The 21,222-nt window shown below is 42.0% G+C and overlaps 3 protein-coding genes across 9 annotated transcripts in view; 1 reads left to right on the top strand and 2 right to left on the bottom strand.

Annotated features, from left to right (window-relative positions):
- Positions 1 to 21,222, top strand: part of MED12L (mediator complex subunit 12L) — a 151,276-nt gene that overhangs the window by 89,744 nt on the left and 40,310 nt on the right. For all 7 annotated transcript variants that reach the window (XM_069792971.1, XM_069792973.1, XM_069792970.1 and 4 more), the window contains 5 exons: positions 14,558 to 14,705; positions 15,293 to 15,411; positions 16,591 to 16,734; positions 17,847 to 18,010; positions 18,479 to 18,610. In XM_069792971.1, coding sequence (XP_069649072.1) covers positions 14,558 to 14,705; positions 15,293 to 15,411; positions 16,591 to 16,734; positions 17,847 to 18,010; positions 18,479 to 18,610 — 707 coding nt within the window. The remainder of the gene's footprint in view (positions 1 to 14,557; positions 14,706 to 15,292; positions 15,412 to 16,590; positions 16,735 to 17,846; positions 18,011 to 18,478; positions 18,611 to 21,222) is intronic.
- On the bottom strand, positions 6,417 to 8,938 carry P2RY13 (purinergic receptor P2Y13). Its single transcript, XM_009921825.2, has 2 exons — positions 8,125 to 8,938; positions 6,417 to 7,594 (listed from the first exon to the last, which is right to left on the bottom strand). The coding sequence occupies exon 2, from the start codon at positions 7,579 to 7,581 to the stop codon at positions 6,550 to 6,552; it is 1,032 nt and encodes a 343-aa protein (XP_009920127.2). The 5' UTR covers positions 7,582 to 7,594; positions 8,125 to 8,938; the 3' UTR covers positions 6,417 to 6,549.
- Positions 10,365 to 20,105, bottom strand: P2RY12 (purinergic receptor P2Y12). The gene is made up of 3 exons (XM_069792978.1): positions 19,969 to 20,105; positions 13,448 to 13,726; positions 10,365 to 12,014 (listed from the first exon to the last, which is right to left on the bottom strand). The coding sequence occupies exon 3, from the start codon at positions 11,987 to 11,989 to the stop codon at positions 10,970 to 10,972; it is 1,020 nt and encodes a 339-aa protein (XP_069649079.1). The 5' UTR covers positions 11,990 to 12,014; positions 13,448 to 13,726; positions 19,969 to 20,105; the 3' UTR covers positions 10,365 to 10,969.

Here is a 21,222-nt window from a genome sequence, read left to right as displayed (position 1 = left end):
GTGGAGAGGGCAGTGAGAACCACCCTGGGATCCGGTGGTAAATGCTATCAACAGTTAGTGCAGCTCAGGAACGGTGCAGCTCACTGCATAGCCATGCAAACAGCTTGATTTCTCAGCATTAAATCTCTTTTAAGGTGTTTCTCTCCTATCTCTGTAAATCACTGTCTTTGCTCTCTGTTAAGTAGGGGACCTCATTCTTCCTCTGGGGAGTGTACAAGACTGTTTGTCTTGCCCTTTCTCCTGTGGCTGTGTGGTAGCTGGGAGGCTCCAGAGCTATGAGAATATCTGCCTTTGTTCATTGCTCTTTGGATGGGCCTTGTACTGTGAGCTCTTTGGTTGACTTTCAGCATGATCTGGTTTACCTGAAGACAGGGTGCTGTGCATATTCTGTGCTGATTTTGGGGTTAGCTTCATCTCCCTCCTTTTGAGAATTTGGGGGATTTAATTTAAATCTCTTTGTTTCTTTGCCCTTTTGGGGATTTCTCAGATCTATTCTCCAATACCAGATGTTTGATGCTGGAGTCAGACCTGTTTATACTCAGCTTTGCATCTTACCTTAGCATCACTTTTTCACCACTGTGGTCTCCTCTCCAGTTGTCACTGATAAAACAACCATTGTCTGAAGGGTCTATTCTTTGGCTTTGTTGCAACTTAGACTTCTCGGTGCTTGTGTTAGAGCTCTGTGAGTTTAAGCTCTGACAGGGTGACGACTTCTTGGTCTTTTCCCACAGGTATTACCAGCAGTGATTTTCTGTCTGGGACGTGTGGACAGCCCAAAATCTCAGTGTCAGATGTCCTTAGAGGAGCAGAGACCTCACAGCTTGGGCACTGAACAAAGCGTTCACGCTGCGTTGGTCTTGCTTCCAGTGTTTCTGTGCACAGACTGCCTGATAGCATGCCCCTCAGCTGGGGGGGGTGATAAGTTCCAGTCTCTGTTCAGAGGAACAGCAGACCCCTGGGACCAGCAACTTGGGAACCTGGAAGTCTGAGTACTGTGGCTGAGGGCTGGGAGCAGATTTGCAGATAGATCATAAACAGCAGTTTTAACAACTTAAATCTGAAAGTTACGCGTTTGACTTTTGTTTTGCACAAGACCACGCACTCCCAAGCTGGGTGCTGTACTGTGTCCTTTGCGAGGGGCCTGGTTCCAACCCTGGAGTGGTGCTGGCAGATGTGTCTGCTCCTCTGGTCTCAGTCCTGCAGGCTTCAGTCAAGACATGGCATGACAGTGCATTATGGTTTGATTCCTGCTGTTCTTCAGGCACTTCTAATGCTGGTATTGTCTTAGGCTGGGGTCTAAGAAAGAGTGCTGCAGGACGTGTCATGGGGAAGAAGGGAAGAAATTAGAAGTGAAAACTGAAATGTTTAAAAAATATAATTTAATTTCTTACAGAGACCCAAGCGTTTAATAGTTGGTACTCTGTGAATGGAGTTAACAGTGGTCAAAAAAATGTGTTAACAGTGGTTAAAAAATAAATAGATTCATAAAAGCTACATGAGAAAGTTTGGTTTGGGTTTTTTTTGCTTATTTTTTGAATGTGGTGCAATGGCACGTTAACTTTTCTTTAAAATCTCTGTAATTTGGTGTATTGGTAAAACTTAATGGGTTAGAAACCACTGTCATAGCATCCCCTAGCAGACTTTTAATTCAGACGTGTTGTCTGGCTGTTCTCAGGCTGGAGCAAGTCAGGACTAGCTGGCACATGAAAAGGAAATGCTATGGAGCTTGTCGTAAAAACAGCGCAAAAGAAATGTGAAGCTCTGATGTAAAGAAAAGCTGAAAGCTAACCTGTAACTTTACTATTGTTCACATTATTTAAAGGTTGGATGTCCCTTTTTGTATTCTGGTGATTAGAGAGCAATTCTCAGATTTCATAAGAGCCTGAACAACTTTATTACAACAATTATTGTGTTGCTTCATTCTAAAACTGCTTTACTATCATATTTAGCAATATGAACTACAGGGTTATTTTAAAAGCAGATTAGCCACCTGGATAATATATGAGACTGGATTTTTCTTTTTTTCAAACATAGAAAGTGGTAGCAGGATCAGAGCTTGCAACACTGGGAGGATTCCTCCAGCGTTATACCTTCAGATGTAGAAGATGGAGGTGCTTTTGTTAGTGGAAAAGTCTTCGAAGAGTTTGACACTTCCCCTTTCCTTAGGTGATTTACTTCAGTCGCTGTTTTGATGGCTGTCACTTAGTTAAGAACTGACTTTTTAAAAACTCATTTCTTTTTTTCCTCTATCCTTGAGTTACTCACATTATGTTGATAGGTAATCTGAAGTTACACACCTTGGCTGGCTGATCCTGTCTATAGACTTAGGTCTATTCTAGTGCCTTTAGTTTTCCCATGCGACCTCCTGGCTCTGTGCGTTTGTGTATTGTCGTATGGGTAAAATCTTGGTTGCTTGACATGGCTTCCCAGTTCTTGTTCATGATGCAAATTGTTGTTTTGCATTTCTAATTAATTGAAGTACTGCTTTATATTATGAAAGTTTTCTCAGTACTCAGAGTTGTAGGAGCCGTGATGGAAGGATGTGTATTGCTGTGCCAGAGAGTCGGGGTACGTATGAAGTGCAGAATTTGCCTTTAGGCATTCAGGAATTAACTTGCTGTCCCTCTGAGGAGAGGCAGTCCAACACAAAATCTGGAAGGCCAGATGGTGTGTGTATTAGGCAAAGGTATAATATATTTCCTTTTTCTGAAGCACAAGTAAGATAAAAAATACAAAGAAATATATGTAAACCTTTGTGTACCGAAATAAGATTGATTTCCTACAAAATTTGACTGCCTAGTAGTGCTCTATAGTTCCCCTTTGGGAACCCAGCAACCTGTAAAAATGTTTAGAATAAGTGTCAATAGTTTTTGTGTGAATCCTCAGCCATAGGAGCCTGGAATAAGGTTCATTTGTCTGAACAAGTTTAAGGCCTGGTGCCAGTTTTCCAGTTTCTAGGTTGTCTGTTGCTTCTAGTCTGGAGTGTAGACAAGCCAAGCAAATGAACATTTGGATGCAGAAAGGAAAAGCCCTGCTGCTGCCTCATGGTGGTGATTGACTGGAGTAAGCACATGTAAGGTGGAAATGTTACATGCGTTTACTCTGTCTTGTACAACTGCTGAATCTAGGAAAGGTTTCTCTCAGCAGCTCCTGAGTGTCAGTACCAGCCTTTTCAAGTTAAGTTGGGAGAAAAATGAGATTTGGAAAAATGGTGACTGTTGTATTTAATACGCTGATAAACTTTACTGAATTACATGAATTCCTTGACTGCACTAAAGAAATCTGGAGAGCCCAGAAGAGCAGCTTGCTATGGCATACTGCTGGTCCTCTCTACCTGTGGTCTAGGCTGATGGCTTCCTCATCTCTGACACAAGTCTGTTCTCTAAACCTGTCTCCATTTTGGCTAGGTGTAAAATACAAAATATTACTTTGGTTATTTTTCTGAGTCTTAAAAAGCAGAGACTTAAACTCTGAGGCATTTTAACTGTTATGATTCTTACTTCCACCTGGAGGCAGGGATCTAAAAACTTGCAAAAAAAAAGTACAAAATCCCAAATGTTAGAATTTAGGGGACTTTTCAGAGTGGATCAACCAGATGTCCCATCCGTGCAGTCACCTTGCATTTCTCTGCTACGGAGTTTGGCAACTCTGGCTCCCTTTTACCTACCTAAGAAGCAGCAGCTGAAAAACAAATGATTAAGACTCCTCTGAAACCTTTGGCACACCCCTTATTTAAGGAGCAACTCAGCCCGTTTTGTGGTTACACCCACCCTTACATGCAGGCTCCTCTTAGTACTTAACTGTGTGTACTGCCAGTATGTGTGTGCACAGTGTTAAATGAGCCTTGTAGTACCAGCAGTAGAAATGAGAAAATAAAACCCCCAAACTTCCACGGTGGAATAAATTTTCTGTTCTTCAGCATTTTTGCAGTTTATCACTGCCATATTGCTCATTTTATGTTACTGTCTTTCTCTGTAATAACCACAAAAATGGGCCAGAGTTCCACTTTTAAATCCAGAGCTGAATGTAAGTCTGTGCTGAGAGTCCTGGGGACCTCCATGTTAGTTATGCTGGTGTGATTCATTTGTAAGAGGGAGGATTGAGCTGCAAAGTTTCATGCTGATTTCTTCCCTAATATACCCAAAGTTCAGGAACACACATTTCCATGGGCACCTGCCTGGTGGAAGATCACAGCTGATTTACAAACCGTCTTTTCCTAATGTTAGCTCTAGTCACTACATTAATTGCTGTGCTATGTCAACAGGCTTAGAGAAACATTTTCAGACTCGTACAATTCTTTAAGCAGTTGCTAAAGTGGTGACTATTTTAGCAGCTAAGAATTTAATATATTTACTCCTACTAAAGTAGCTAAATTAATCCTGTTAAACAGTATATGTGTGTGGGGAGAGAGGAATTAATTCCTGAACAGCATTTAATCCTGAGGGGAAGACACGGTTTGAGATAATGTTGATTTATAGGGAAGTTTGGAACCAACTGGTAGCTGATTGGGGATTAGTTCAGTTTCCAGTTGTAAAAGGGTGTTACACTTATGGAAAGTATGTAACATGCCTAGTGGAGAAGATATAGTGAGTAGAAATTGCTAAATAAGACATACATCTACCTGTGTGGCAAAGGCTGGGGAATCCCAAAGGCAGATGTAATTAATGCACAGTAATCTAAAAACAGCTTTGAAAAAAATGAGGCTGTGGGGAGAAACCTGCGTGATTGTATTAGGCTGCTGTAAATATTTAATTTCTAAAAATAGCAATCAAGTGGCGATCAAAGCGTCTGGCATGTGTGAGAAGGCATAAAGCTAGCAGGAGAGCTTGAGAAGAGGTGAAGTTTGTTACTAAGGGACGTGACTGTTTTCTCAGTGAGGTGCTGGGGACTCTCACGCTTCAGCTCCGCAGTGTCACAAAGCAGCAGGAGATGAGTGTCCCGGTACGGAGCAGGGGGGGTGGTGGGAGTTTACAACAGGTAGTAGGGCTGCTGGGAGAGCGCAAGTTGTGGTGCTTTGCCTGAGGTCCCTTCTGCAATGCTGCGTCACCTGAGCAGCGTGTGATGCAGAGGTGGTCCTCTGGGGTGGCAGGTATATCAGGGGACAAGTAGCAGTTGGAACGTGTTGTTTGAGAAGCAAGGAAGCATTGCTGAAGGCTAAGGTGAGCTTAACGGTTTTTTTAACATAATTTGTGGACTTGGAGTCAATAAATGGTTGGTATCTTATTTGTGTCTTAAAATAGTGAAATAATTTCCAGGATTTTGGAGTAGAAAGCAGTTTCTCTTTAGGCATAGTTCGTTTGGACTTTCCCTGTGGAATAGCTAAGGGAGAGCTCTGCGAGTGGTGCAGTGAGCCAGGTGGAGAGGGATTTTCTGGATGGGGAGGGTTAGGTGGTGTTGCTTGCTGCCTTCTCTTTGCCTGTCATTGAGACTGGGAAGGGTGAATGTGCCACCGACCACATTCCCAAGGGGCAATGTCCCAAGGGGGACATTTCTGGGTGTTCCCCTCTGGCGTGTGGTAGGGTAGGGGTGAATGCTGTGCGGCTCTGGGGTACCCTTTGCAGGCGAAGCAGTCCTGGGTTGTCTGCTGGTCTGGACAAGGAGTGTTGGGACTCTGGAGTGTTGCTGACTGCGTCCTCCACCAAAGTCCCTGCTGGGAGTGGAGAGGAAGGATGGTGAAACGGTGTAGGCGGTTGGAAAGTAATTACATGTGTGAGAGAGGTGGGTAGGGACGGGGAGGGACCGTGTCCTTCTTCCCTCTGTCAAGTACGGTTCATCCTCTTCCCTGCCCTGCGATGTGCCAGCTGAGCTGACACCCAGTGTAAGAATTACTGACATACAAAGTCAACAGCTCTGGGTTTTAATCCCAAATAAAGCTAAATTGTCCTTAGAAACAGCCATAGTCAGTAAGCTGCTTAAGTTTTAACAAGTAAGATTTTTTTGTTTAAAGCAGGTAGAATTACTCTCTACATTGTCTTAGGTTATATGAAGGTACTTTAATTCATAGGTTATTGGTTGTCTGTATTCTGTGAGGTGGACATGATTTAGTGACCAAATTAGGAAAACCTCTGTTCTTGTTCGCTTTGCAGAGCCAGCAGAGCAAGACAAGACTACAAACTGATCATTGTTAGTTTTATGCATCATTGATGCTGTTTTTCCTATTGGGACCGATGTGGTTATGGCTGTGAAGTCGCATGAGTGGCTCTGAGGTAATACAGATCTCTGTGTTGTGAGTGCAGCAGTACTGTGGCTTGGACAGGCACAGCCAAGGCATGGCTGGGCTTCCACAGCTTTGGTTAGTGATGGTGGTATCAATGAGAGAGCACAGCTCAGGGGAAAGATAGGTGTTAGATCAGGGCTGGCAGTTGAGTGACAGCTTTTTGCCTATTAAGGCTAAGCAGTGAGCATAAATAAGGAAATCCATTGTGCTGTTTTTATTAAGTATTAATATTGCAGTACAACCACACTTTCATTTTTTACAGCAGAAGTAAAACAAATTATTTCTAACTTCTCTATGAATATGCAGAGACTGTAGAGCGTGAAGCTGCAGAATCAAGATTCAGTAGCAGTCATCCGTGTGTCCAGTTCGGTTTTTGGGTTTGTATGAACTGTTTTCTGAAATGTCTTTACTCTCCTGCATAACACCTTTTCTACAAATGGTTTGCACAAGAACATGTATATCAGGGGGTCCATGCAGACGTTTGTGGCAGCCAGCCACAGAGTGCTTTCTTTCGCAACAAAGAGCTGGTTCTGCATACGGCAGTCCATTCGGGTAGTCGTTTGACTCAGAGTATAGGGAACCCTGCTAAAATGAAAGGGGGCAAAGCATAAGAAAAACACGGTAAAAATGATGAATACTTTCCCCTTGATCCTTTGTTTGCTTTTTTTGTCCTTCTTCTGTGTTTTTATATAAGACTCATATACCTTTTTGGCAATAATTATATAAAATAGAAACATGAGGATGAGAACAGTCCAGAAGATGAACTGACAGGTATAATTGACAGCTTCGTGCCATTTGAGTCCAAAGTAATTCTTCAACGAGGCACACTTCTTCACGGATTGGGGTGTTGCTTTCTTGTTCGATAAGATCATGTTAGGCAGAGACAGAACAAAGAAGAAGAGCCAGACTAGACCCGCAAGGATCTTTGCTGCAGTCAGATTTTGTACCCAGAACTTCCCAAAAGGTCTTACAATCTTGAGAAATCTGTCAAAAGCAATGAGACCGAGTAGCACTATGCTAATATACATGGTGTCATAAAATACCACGGCTGAGAAGCGACAGACAAAGGCTTTGAGTTGCCATGGTCCTAGGCCAGAGTCCGTCAGGATTTTCAGAGGAAGCATCAGGGTCATTATGAAGTCAGAAACTAAGATGTTTTTCAGGTAGACAATGAAAGTTGACGTGCTTGGAATATGGAAGAAAGCCCAAAAAGCCAGGCTGTTCAGTACAAGTCCCAGAAGGAAGACGAGTGTATACAGTACTGGGAAGACCAGCTGGGTGACTGTGGTGTCTCGGTGGCACGGTGCAGAGGAGGGTACTCCACTGGAGTTACTGACAGTACTCTTGTTTGCAAAATCTCCCATTGTTTGAAATAGACTTGGGTGAAAAGAAGAGAGAACACATGTAACATTCTGTATTTAAAATTACTTGTTCCTTACAGCAACTGGCAGGTTTACACAAATAAACCCAAAACAAGAAGGTGCATTAACTAGACTGACCGATTTCTCTTCTAGTTCATAGAAAATATAAATCTTTGCTGAAGTTCAAGTTGTTTACAAACTAATGTCTAATGAAAAGTTAAACTGGTATATATTCATTATGGAGGCCTAAGATAATATAATAGCAAGGTATAACAGCAGATTGCGTAGAGCACCTTTTGTCTTTACATGGAAATGTATTTTAACATTGAATAGAAATTTTACAGTTATGGCCCAAAAGCAAGGTGCTTCTGGGGAAACGACTTTGGTATTTCTTACCAAGCATACACCATTTTTCCTTTCTCAGCATAGATTTAAATAACATTACCAAGGTAAGAGGCACACTGCTGGTTATCAGCCTCTGACATCTGAAAGCCAGATGACTGAGTGCCCCATCACACCACGTGAACGCTCCCATTGTGGAAGTACCTGAGCAAACCTGGCAGCAGCTGTTTCAGAGAGGAGTCTTGGCTATTTCTGGTTCATCCGCTGTTCCTCTGCCGACAGAAGCCGTGAGCAAAGTACTAAGAATACGGAAATGTGTAGAAAGATGAGACTTTTTCTGTTGGTGTGTTGTGTTGTTTCCTTCCTCATTTTCACATATTGCCTGAGTTAATCATGTTTGCTGTTGCTTTTCTCTCTCCCTTTTGCTCTCTGTCAGAAAGTATGTTACCTCCTCTTATACTAATAAAGGAAAAAAATAACTGTGTCCATCAAGACAGGCACATTTTCTGGCTTTTTGTTTGTCTGGGGCAGACCTGATGGCACCTACACTGTGCCATTATGATTTGGCTCCTTTAGAGACATAGGATGAGCAAACACAGAGTGTTACCTGACAGTTTTCCAGGATAATCCTAAAACATAGCTCTGAGGTCTTGTTTGTGTGTGTGAATTCCCCTGTTCTGGACAGCACTAGTCATTGTCAAATGCATGAGCAGAAAGTGTGCTCAGAGCCACCCTTACAATAGGTTACTTGGCCACAAAATCATGTGCACTGACATATTCAGAAACTGTACCCTCCCTCTGTAGCCTCTTAATATTGACACATGAACCTGAGCTTGACTTTTGATCTCCAGAATGGGATTTCTGGTTTATTTTGGCATCAGTGTAGCCAGGTGATACAGGTGCTGGTTACAGCAACTTTCTGGTTCTGGCAGAAGCTGCTGCTGCTGCATGGTATACTTTGTATTTATTATGTGTTTATTATGTATAATGTTGGAATCTAGTGCATTCCTCTGCAAACAGAACTTCCTATGTAAGTTTGAGTCATGTGATTTATCTTGTATTTTCCTGTCAACTGATGTGACTTAGGGTTCTGGCTCCTTGCTTGCTGCCGTGTGGGAAATGACTCGCGTTCAAGCCATCCTTTTGTGGGCAGGCATGGATTGCTTTTTGAGGTTCTCAGGCTGCAGCTGTATTGACAGTAAGTTCGTGCATTAGTATCTACATTTTGGTTAATGTAGGTGTGCATGCTGATGTCAGTGTTAAATGGCTGGCAGAGAGCAAAAAGCCTTGAGGATGACTGGGATGAAGGTCACCCTCACCATTGTCATCAGTGTGACATGTCGCTAGCTGCCTGACCTGACTTCTGTTCATTCATCAAGGACTATATAAAGCTGAGACGGTCCATTGCAATACCCTGGGACTGATGTCCAAGGCAGCATCTTCCACGTTTTCTTCCAAACTGACCTCTTGACACTGTTCCCAACTGTAAGAGGCAGGTGCAAAGTGCCTCCGTATATCCCGTCAGTGACTGCTACATGGTACACAGATAGCTGTAGTATCTGTTGTGTGAACAGCTCATCTGATCAGGAAAAGCAGCTGCCAAATAACTGCCGCTCTCTGCCCATGTGTAGGTACAAAAAGTGTGGGGAGTGAGCGTTGGGTGGAAATGGGGCATCTCGCATGATCAGTCCTGGGCCCCATGAGGTCAGTTGTGGAGAGCGTGCTCTGGAGTGACCAGCAGCGCTGGTTCCGGGAAAATAAAGGCACCCTGTTTTCTGCGGTGTAACCCAGTTACTGATTGTAATCAGTGTTGGTGCATATACCAGCATAAGCAGTGCACAAAACATTTTGTAAAATATTTAATTAATTCAGGCAGGTTATGACAGATGCATAAACTCTAAGGCTGAGTGCTAAAGTAAGTGAACCATCTTTTAAGTTTTGAGGAAATTGGATATCAGTTGTAAAAATGCCCAGTGCCCTGCCAGGCACAGATAAGTACCGGAGAAGGGTAAACAGGCAATGGCTTTTGGCAGGACTGAGCTCTTGCATGATGGTGAAACATATTTCTGAATTGGAGCTGTTTTGCAGTGATGAACCATAATTTATTACAATAGCCTAGGATCTTTGTCACGTGTGATTGTTATGATACCTGAACATGTCATGAACCTGAAAATTCTTCCCTGTTTCTTTTCAGCTTTTCCAAATGAAAAAGGGAAAGTGGTTAAATTTTTTGTATAGTGCAAAAAAGCTGCCCTTAATAATCAATGAAGATTTTACTATGAGTCTTTCTTTCCCTAAGATCTAAGTATTCTGTAAATTTATCCTTTGTATATTTTCTAATATAATATATTTTTCCCTATAAAAGTGTACATTTTTGTTTATTCATGTAGTAAGGTGAAGTATTTGAAGATTTAACTCACATCAAGATAAGCCTGATTATGAAATAATTTCCTCTGACATATAACTGTTAATTTATTGGTCAATGGATTAAGGATTGCAAGCATATAATGAGATAAGCAAAATGTTATTCCGTTACCAAAAATCTGCACAGATAAATAGCTTATCTACGTATTTCCTATATTTCTGTTTGTCTGCCAGTTGTGTACAAGGTGACAACTCCTTGTATTTAAAAATCACATTTACTGTGGATTTTATTTGCATTTCCCAGATCTTGTGTTGTCATGAGCTTTACTCTGGCCCAAGTTAAGCTATTTCTGCAAAATCTTTGCAGTTCATAATCTCATCTGTAGCCTTTCATGACTTTGTTTTAGTTTTTTCCTTACAGGTCCAACTGTAAGTTCAGACTTCTTCCTAGCAATTCTGACAAGCATGGAGGTTGTGATCAGGTGGTGCTCTTGTTTTATTCAGGCTTTCTAGTTTCACCATTTTTGCAACCAGTGATGTTGGTTCCCAGGTGCTTGTGCTTCATCTGTAGGACAATTTCTAAAGAAGTCGGTGAAATTCTAGATATTCTTCCGCAGGATTTTGTGCTCTTTCCGCCCACCAATAAATGTGTGTGGCCAAGAAGGACTATGGGTAGTTCTTAGCTCTAGACCGGTGTCTCATCTGTGTCATCTCCTTCGTTCTGCTCCTTCATCTGTGCTCTGAGTTCTGACAATGCTGTGTGCTTGCACAACATGTCTAGCAAGGACTTTCTAAATGATTTGCAAAGGAAAAAGTATATGAATGGATCTAGGCAAGCATTTAGCGATGTTAGCCACAGCGTGCTCTCTTTCAAGTAAAACAAGGTGTTCTGAGCAGAGCATTCAAAAACATCTCTTGTTTGGCTCAATGTGTAGGGGATTCTAGTAAAGTGGAAAGGCACAAAACAAATAAAAAACACTGCGATAATGATGAAAACCTTCAGATTTACAGTCTTTTTGGATGCCTTTCCTCTGGATCTTGTCTTTTTATAGGATTTGTACAGCTCTTTACTTATGAGTATGTAGCATACGACTATGACTGCTAAATTAACCCAGAAGATAAGTTGACAAATGTAATTTACAATTTCATGCCAGACTAAGCCAAACTCAGATTTCAAGAGAGCGCACTTTTTTACGTTCTTAGGCGTTTTCTTCTTGTTCGTTAGAATCATGTTGGGTAATGAAAGAGCAAACATTGATATCCAAATTGCTGTAGACAGAATCTTGGCACCTAGAAGTTTCCTTGGTGTTGATGTTCTGAAAGGCGAAGTAGCTTTCTGATAGCGATCGATAGTTATTAGACCAAGAAACAAAATGCTAATGTACATGGTGAAGTAAAATACAACCTGGGTGACCTGGCACACAAATCCTCTCAGTTCCCATGATACCAACTTTGCATCACTGAGGATTTTAAATGGAAAAGTCAAGATCATGAGGAAGTCAGAAATGACGGTGTTCTTGAGGAAGATGATGAAATTGGATTTGCTGGATATTTTAAAAAAGACCCACATTGCCAGGCCGTTCATGGTGATACCCACCAGGAACAGAATTGTATAAAGCAAAGGAAAAATGGCTTGGCTGAGTTTGTTATCGCTGGTGCAGTTGGTGTTGTTTCTGGAGTAGCCGAGGTTGGTTGTGGCTTTCATTTGCACTTTGTCTTTTTCCCGCTCCCTGTAAAAACAAAAAAGAAGAAAATGAATTTGTGAGTTATATCTGTGGTAAGACTTCAACCTTTTTGGTCTGCTTTTAATTTTTGTTGGGAGCATACCTTTGGGGATTTTGGCTGCTGTAAGTTGTGTTTTACTTTACTGAGGATGTCAGGTTTCTACAGGGGAAGAGTGCTAGATGTAGCCACGTTTGTAAGGTGGCTTGGCTTGGTCTTCTGTGACTGAAACACCGAGGCGACCTTCCATCCTAACCTCCCGAGCTTCCCACGCAGCTTCCCCGAGACCCGCACTGCAGGGGCGGGCAAGGGGCTGGCACGGCGGTGGGCACCCCTGCCAGCTCTCGCCGGGTGCAGCGCGGGGACGGGGGGCCCTGACGTTGGATCTCCCGGCCCCCGCGGCCCTGCCGCCGAACTTGCAGCCGAGGTGGGCCGCGGGCCCTGGCCTGGCTGGGCTCGGCCCGGCAGCAGAGAGGAGCTGGTGAGGGTCTGCCCGGGGCGGAAAGGCCGTCGTGCCGCAGGCGGGCCGGCGAGGCTGCGGTTTCGCTTGTCTGAGGCGCGTCTGCCCAAGCTGCCTCTCTCCTCCAAGGGGAAGAAAGAGAGAGGAGAACCTGCTCTTCAGCCCTACGTATTAGCACTTGGACAGCCAACGGTGTCCGTTACTGCAGCAGTTACACATTTGCCCACAAAGTCTGAAGGTATTTGTAGCTTTATTTATGTAGGTATTCATGTATACCTTTGCTTCTAGTTTGACGGTTTATCCTGTCGTTTTCCTAAATCACTTGCTTTACCGGTGCTGTGTTGCAAATAAATTTAAAACTTCGCTGACTTGAGCCAACACGCAGGAGCTGCAGCATCCCGTGCTCTGCAGTGAGCACCTGTGGAGTCACTGCTGAGACCCCTGCGCAGCACTGCACCCCTCCGAGCCCGCTCTAACCACGAAACCAAAAGCATGTTGGCCAGCCAGTCATCCACAAATTCCGAGCGACGGGCATCTGTGTAACTGGTAACAGGGGCTGAGCTGATAACTGTTGCTCTCAGTCCGAAAACTTTGATCAGATCAGGTCTGATCAGAACTGGTTGCCTGGGAAAGCCAGGCAGGGATGTTGAATCAGTCAGTGTTGCATTTCAAAAGGAGTAACTTTCAGGTGTGTAGTGATGCAATTGTAAAAATTGCTATATTTCTGTATGATCTCTGCCTTTGTAAAATAAGGCACTCGGGAGTTGATGCTTTGTCAGTCAATGCCCAAACATCCCTGACGTCTTCCTTACAGAGCTGCAAAGGTTTATTTCTATCTTACCGGTAAGACAGAAATAAATTGGCTTATGCTTTGAAGCATGTAACAGATTCACCTGCCAAGCCTAATCCTAATGAAATAAGAATTCCCTAAGCATGCAAAATCAGACACCTTGCCCCCCACCCCAAAATCAAAGAGATTACCGTAGAGTGCTGTTGAGAAGCAATGAAACGCTTGGGTATATCCTGTGATGGGAAGCTAGTGGTGCTGACAGAGGGTTGTTGGCAGTTCCTCTAGTTCTTCACCATGTGAGCAGGCAGGAGTGTTCATGTGTAAATCCCACAGAGCAAGGAGAGGCTGGAGGAATGGCTGAGCATCCCAGTTCTGAGACTTAGACCTTCCTCTGGCTTTGAACTGCTTTTTTAGCCAGAGACAGCTGCAAATTCCAGGTGACGTTCTCAGTGCTTCTGCTTTTGTTTCCTCTAGATGAGAGAGACAAATAGAATTTTAAAAATAATTAGAGGTTTACTTCCTGCTTTTGACCTACTAACAGAGTCACTATTTTTGAAAGAGAGCATGTATTTTGTAAGACTGTGCAGCTTGTCTGAGCACAGAGTTGCACCCCATCTACCTTTTTGCCTTGTGATTCTTCAGTACTATTTTTGTACACAGCCTTATTTTTTAAAAACTTTTAAAGTAGTTGAAAGTAGTAGGGATTGTTTAGTTTGGAGAAGGTAAGTATATTACTGAACAAAATATTTATACTTTATATGACTGCAGAGCAGTGCTCCAAGTTTTTAACTTATATACAGTGCATCAACATTACACAATACATTTTATTAAAAGACTAAATATAACCAGTTACAATTTAAATAAACTATACATATTTCAATTTCTTTGGGACGTGCAAAATAGAATTTTAGGAGTTGGCGTGCATCTTTTTTTCAATGGACTTGTACATAATAAGAGAAAAGTTGCACAGTTTCTAGACATTTGTCTTCTACTTACTAATCTGCTACTGAATATCAATCCAGGGGACAGTTAGGAGGTTATCTGTATGCGTCCCCTGACTCTGTCCTTATAGATACATACAGAATTCTTAATATCAGATGACAATTTTTCCCTCTGTATTTTTACCCTACTCTTTGGTGATTTCATTTGGCACTGTTTCCTCCACACTGATAACCACAGGAGATGTTTTTTGTGACAAAGAGTTAGTTATTGTTTATTGCAGTCTGGGCTACTCAGGTTGGGTTTCTGCAGGTGATGACAGAAAAAAGAAAAGAGTCTTCACTTGTATCTGATCTTTTCAGGATGAATCTTCCAGTCATGAGTGTAACCAGCGTATGATTCTCCTTTATGGTGTTGGTAAGGAGCGCGATGAAGCAAGGCATCAGCTGAAGAAGATTACCAAAGACATCCTCAAAATTCTGAATAAGAAGAGTACTACTGAAATGGGTGGTAAATGCTTTAATGCTGCTGTATGGTAGCCTGTAGTAAAGATCACGGGAGCTGTTAGGTGCTCAGCAAGTTGTCTGGAGCCATGCGTGTTGATCATGTAATTTGGCTTTCATCCCCTTTGCAGTCACTGGGTGAAGTACTGACCAGAGTCAGCACAAAGTGCAATCTGTTGGCCTGCCTTACAGCTGCACCAGGATGGCAAAGGGCCACTGTGGTTAGAAATCCCTATTTTCCATTATAACAACTTGGCTGTAAACACTTGCATTTGGCTAAAGCCTGGAATATGAGATATTGGCCAGTGAGCGATACATATTCCTTACCCCTCCTAGTAAAACTGCATGACTGTTTTTCAGTTTTTCTTGGCTGTCACCTTTTTGCATGGAATAACCTCGAAGTAGCTTTGATATTGTTACGTGCTGTGGCGTATATTTTTCCCAAGTATAATGGAAAACTGAGGCAAGTAGGGCTTTATGTAGTCATGAGTAAAGCTTATTAAAATTTTTATTGTCTTTTAAATCCATAATAATGCAAAACTACTAGGGCTCCATTAAATGTAAAATGACCAAAATAATTTTTTATCTGTTAAGTTGGGGATGAAGGGCAAAAAGCCAGGAAGACCAAACAAGAAGCATTTCCAACCCTAGAGACCGTGTTCACAAAACTACAGCAACTGTCCTATTTTGATCAACATCAGGTGACATCTCAGGTACTTCCCTTGTATAAAATCATAGCCTTTTATGTTCTACTGTAGAGATATCAAATAGGAAGCAAATCTAGGTTTTTAGAAGTGTTTTGTATATACCAAGAATTTTCAGTGCACTGCTTCTTCAAAAGCAAGTGAAAAAATGTTGCCTTGGTATTATAAAATACCTGCTTCTGTAGATATTTGGGTGTTTGGTTTGGTATGTTTGGGGGATTTTGCTTGTTTGTTATGCAAGAAGCTTTCTGTATTATTATAGATGTCCTGATTTTTTAATGAAAAATTTGAAATAAATTTTACATAAATTTCCATTAACAGCATTGTTTAGAGCTCGTTGGTAAATTAGATACTTATTAAACAATCTCTTGCATATGTGTAAGATGTTACTTCATCTGTGTTCATGAAGGACAGTGAACTCTTCTGTGTTTTTGTGCAACAAACTGAGTATGTTTCTTTGAAAAGCCGGTGGATAATACAGTTTGTTCTTTTCTGGATATTTATAGTCAACCTTTACTGTTAAAAAGCTATATCAGTGGCTGACTGGAGAACATAAATAATTTGTTTTAAATGACAAGCCTAGTTTTCCTGGTTTATATTAGAACCTGTATGTGTGCAAATACGTCAGCACAGGATTTCACCGCTTTGCCAGGTGTTACTGTTTTTAAGTACATTTTAATAACCAGAGGCTAATATAAGAAACAAAGTAAAGGAGGTACACGTTTGGTACTTAATTTGTAAGACATCTTTGAATCTGGTCTTTTGAATGAATTTATTACATGTTTTTTTTGCAGGATAACATGTTATTAATTATCTGAAAATCATCAATAAAAAAAATCACAATGCAGTAAGATGAAAAGAAAAATGATTTTGCCTCTTTAAAGCAAAATACCCCACAGAATAAAAATCAGTATTGTAGATGTTAAGAACAGTGTGACTTTTAGCTGTAAAGCAGCAGAACAGCATTTTCTGTGTTGTCAGTTTTGGAAATAAAACGGCATTACGACTGACTTGCAGGATAGTAGCATAATAGATATACTCAGATATACTCAAGCATGATTTGTTAGTGCTTTTATCTGCAAAATGCTGTCACTTGCTATTACCACCTACAAGATAGGATTTTTGGAGCACTAGTGCATCTGAGAAACCCTCAGTCACCATATGACTTTTCAACATTTATTTTCACAGATCTCCAGTAATGTTCTTGAACAGATAACTAGTTTTGCCTCAGGAACATCCTATCATCTTCCTTTGGCTCACCATATACAGCTCATCTTTGATCTCATGGAACCAGCACTGAATATCAATGGACTTATAGACTTTGCAATACAGGTAAACAGAATTCATTGGTGGCGGGGGAGTGGGTGAAGGGGGTGGGGGTGTGTTATGTCAGGATAAAGCTGTGATACATTTTCTGTAAAATCTGAAAAAAACCCAAGAGCTGGACTGCAAATTCTCCTGATTTGCTGCCATGTGCTTTTATCAGTTTCAGTTTCCTGACCTCTGAAACAGAGTGCCAGATAACTTCCCCTCCTGTCTTACTTTGACAACTTTGGAGAATCAATAGATGTATTTTATTTTTAAATCTTTCAAAATTAATAAAATTCTGGATTATTTTTGCACAAAGTATTTTAGGATGGGCTTCACTGTTTCAGGCTGAACCATCATATTACACAGTAAAGCACCTGGGTGCCAGAAATGCCATGTATTTCTGAAGAGCAGTTCTGAGGGATGTTTTTTATACTTTAACAGTTTATTTTGCTCCCCATTTCCCTTGTTCTGTAGTAAGTGTCGTGGTTTAACCCCAGCCAGCAACTAAGCACCACGCAGCCGCTCACTCACTCCCCCCCATCCAGTGGGATGGGGGAGAAAATCAGGAAAAGAAGTAAAACTCCTGGGTTGAGATAAGAACGATTTAATAGAACAGAAAAGAAGAGACTAATAATGATAATGATAACACTAATAAAATGACAACAGTAGTAATAAAAGGATTGAAATGTACAAATGATGCGCAGGGCAATTGCTCACCACCCGCCAACCGACACCCAGCCAGTCCCCCAGCGGCGAAACCCCTGCCCCCCCCCCACTTCCCAGTTCCTAAACTAGATGGGACGTCCCATGGTATGGAATACACTGTTGGCCAGTTTGGGTCAGGTGCCCTGGCTGGGCATGAGAAGCTGAAAAATCCTTGACTGTAGTCTAAACACTACTGAGCAACAACTGAAAACATCAGTGTTATCAACATTCTTCACATACTGAACTCAAAACATAGCACTGTACCAGCTACTAGGAAGACAGCTAACTACATCCCAGCTGAAACCAGGACAGTAAGGAATTTCATTTTTGTTTGCCCTATAGTTTTTCCTTATTGAGTTTATTTTTGCACGCATTTTACATGTTTAACCTGGAAGTTATTTTCAGTATTTTTGTGTATGCATTTTTAGCTGTTGAATGAGCTGAGTGTTGTGGAGGCAGAGCTGCTGCTGAAGTCGTCCAGCCTGGCAGGAAGCTACACGACGGGGCTGTGCGTCTGCATCGTCGCCGTTCTGCGGCGTTACCATGCCTGCCTCATCCTCAACTCGGAGCAAACCGCACAAGTCTTTGAAGGGTTTGTGGTAGCCACAGTTTTCCAAAAAGTATTTTTGGTGTTCGCTCTTAAGCAAAAAACGCGTTTAGGTTCAGGTAGTTAGACCAACTATCGCACTGCTATTGGAAGGCTGGAAGCGAGCGCAGGTGAGTGGAGCAGATGGCTCACCTCTGCAGCCCGCTCCCCGCTGCTGGCGGCTGGTGGGACCCGCACGCTTTGTAACCTAGGAAAAGGGGGGAGATGTGTATCTTGATTTCCTACCCATTTGCCTCATTCTGCCCTGGGCTCAAGTGCCTCTGTATCCTGTCCTCCCTGGGGCCCCGGCAAGCGCACGGGTGACACCAAAGTCCACGTGAGCCCCCTCAGCCTGTAGGTGCAAGGTCTGTCATCAAGTTGCCAGCTAATGGTGGGGTTTGTATGATACGTAACAATACGAGACACGTTTCTAAGGTGTGTTGGAACGAACTCAGAATGGTTTTATTTTTGCAGGTTGTGCGGGGTGGTAAAGCACGTCGTTAATCCCTCAGAGTGTTCCTCTCCAGAAAGGTGTATTTTAGCTTACCTCTATGATCTGTACGTGTCCTGCAGTCACCTGAGAAGCAAGTTTGGAGACCTCTTCAGGTGGGTGGTAATGGGATTTTTCTCACCACTGCCTAGCCTGTAGACTGATGCAGACTGCTGTGGTTTTCTGTTCAGTCTGCTTTCCCTGGAAGATGCACCATTGCCTTTGCTGCTTTACCTTTACTGATCCAATTCGTTTGCCTGTGCCAGCATGGCAGCACAACACGTGGTCCTGAGCCTGCAAAGTCCTCGTGCTGTGTGGGTACCTGCTGTGGAGGAGCAGAGGCTGAGCCCTCCTCGCAGTGCTGTGGTTAGCTTAGCAGGTTGTTCCAGCAAGCAGCGCTCACGCAGAGCGAGCAGGCGTGGGGCGAGGGAAGCGGGGACCGTCACTGTCAGGCCAGCTGCTGAGGCAGTTGTGGCATGCAGCATCGGACCCCTCCCCAGACACCTTTGCTTTTGCAGATTGTGATGTGCCTGATTAGGTTCCTATAACGCATCAGCAAATTGGCTGTAATGCATACAATGTTGGATGGAAAAATAACAAAATCTTAGCTGACGCAGCTGTAATATTCTATTAAATATTTCCTTTGATGTGGGGAGAGGCACAAACATGTTTGAGTTTGTGAAGTTTTATGCTCGAATGTTCAGTTCCTTGATTTTTAAATTAAAAAAATATTTTAGGTACTCATATGCTGTATTTTTGGCTCTTACTTTTTAAAGGGGGAGTGGAAACCTTTCATATGCAAATACGCATCTTGTGAGAGTTACAAACCACTTCAGTTACTGTTTCCCCTCCTAGTTTATATACCTGGGTTTGGTTTGCGTATTTCACATTTGTGGTTTTCATTTCTTAGGGAGCAGGAAAAGAGTTCTCAGTAATAATCTTAATATTTTAATAGGTTTACAAGGACATGGGAATGGTAGCATTTAATATGAGAAACACTAGGAAGAAGAAATATGAAATATAGAACTACAGAAGTGTCTTAGCTATATCCTGAAAGTTCAGTAACGCAATAAAAAAATAACATTTTTATTAATACTAACCAACAACAGCAAAGCAAAACATCATCTAGTACTATAGAGATATTTAAGGTATTAAATCATATATTAAGTATGTGATATACAGCACTTGATTTGAAGCCCCTTTTTTCAGACAAGTGGAGTTAGAAATTCTCTGAAAACTGGTAATAAAATTTATGTATACATTTTTTAAACAGCTGTGTATAAGGTAATACTACGCTAATTTTCTTCTTGGTTTCCTTGCTACAACTGAGACAAAACCAAAACCAGTTGTCTGTACATGGCAACTTTTTTAGCTGCTTTTTAATACACTGTAAGTCCAGCTATTTCTCTCTCTCTAAGTCAATTTGAAGCGACAATAAAGTACAGATTATAAATGTTCAAATGTAGAGACTTACCTTCTGTATAACGTAGTACTTCGAAAATGGCTTCTAATATCATCTGCAGTATTTCTCATGACTGGGCTTTACTAAGTGAGCTGCCTGTTTTTGTTCAGTATGCTTGGTATATTTAGTTGTATTCACTAAACTTCCTTTTTTTAAATCATTCCTTCACTTTTTTTTAAATTGTTATCTTCTGACCACTCCCCCAGCATTACTTCTTGTGCAAGTACAGTTTCAGAGGCTGCTTTGCTCACATACTCAGTACTGTATCATTTGGGTTTTGGACCTTTCTTTCTGTGACCCATGGGGTAAGTGTAGGTAAATGCTGTGATGACAGTGTCGGGGATGTATGTCTGCCCAGGATGCCCATTTAAATAGTGCCTGATGGTTGAAGCATGGGATATTTGTCTTCCACTAGTTGGTTTTCTTTCTTTGCTGTTACACTGGCTGTTAGAGCAAAGGGTTAATGTCAGGTATTACCCTTGTAGATTAATTATGCTGCTAATGGCCTCTTCCTTCTGCACTGGAGCATCCCGATGAGGAGCAGCCGTGTGTAGGGGCTGCACAGTGGCAGGGTGTCCCCAGGGCTGCCCTCCAAGCCCCGCGTCCAGCTGCTGCTGTGCACACTGTGCTCCTTCCTCAGGTTACAGATGCCTTCCAGAGGCACAGTGCTTCCTCTGTCTTTTCATCCTGGGGCCAGTGGAGTTCTAAAGTTCCAAAGGTTTCATGTATTTTAAGTTAATTTAAATTAATAGATTTTTTTTCAGCAATGAAGAAGTCTTCCCTGTTGGGATAATTAGTGGTTTGTCCATGTGGATGTTGTTTCCAGCTGTGGTATAAAACCCAATGCTTGAGAGAAATGCTCCTTAGAACATTTTGTGTGTGGAATTTGCATTCTTCACTAACACATTTTTTGTCCCCCTGAAGAAAGCCAATTAACATATAGGTATTCCTAGGCTGGAACATTTTTTGACCTTTTGTCATAATTATTAATGTCAAAATATGACCTTTAAGTATCTTTTCTTTGTTTACTGATTTCATCTTTCAAAAAGTTGTCTGTTATGTCACGTTATTACCAAATATAGAGTTTTTAATTTAGATAAATTTTCTCATTTTTCCTTAATTAATTCTTCTTCACCACCGCTGCAGTTCATTGTCATGACACATAAAGAGGGAGAGCAGCATTATGGAGCACTGTTAATAGTTCACTGTAGAGGCATTTCATGCTCCAGGAAGTTATTGCTAGTGAGGAATGAATGTGTGGTCCTT

Source organism: Haliaeetus albicilla, chromosome 9, assembly GCF_947461875.1.
Source record: "Haliaeetus albicilla chromosome 9, bHalAlb1.1, whole genome shotgun sequence".
NCBI classification, from domain to species: Eukaryota; Metazoa; Chordata; class Aves; order Accipitriformes; family Accipitridae; genus Haliaeetus; species Haliaeetus albicilla.
The sequence above is the reverse complement of the archived record's forward strand: the minus strand, read 5'-3'. Positions and strand labels throughout refer to the sequence as shown.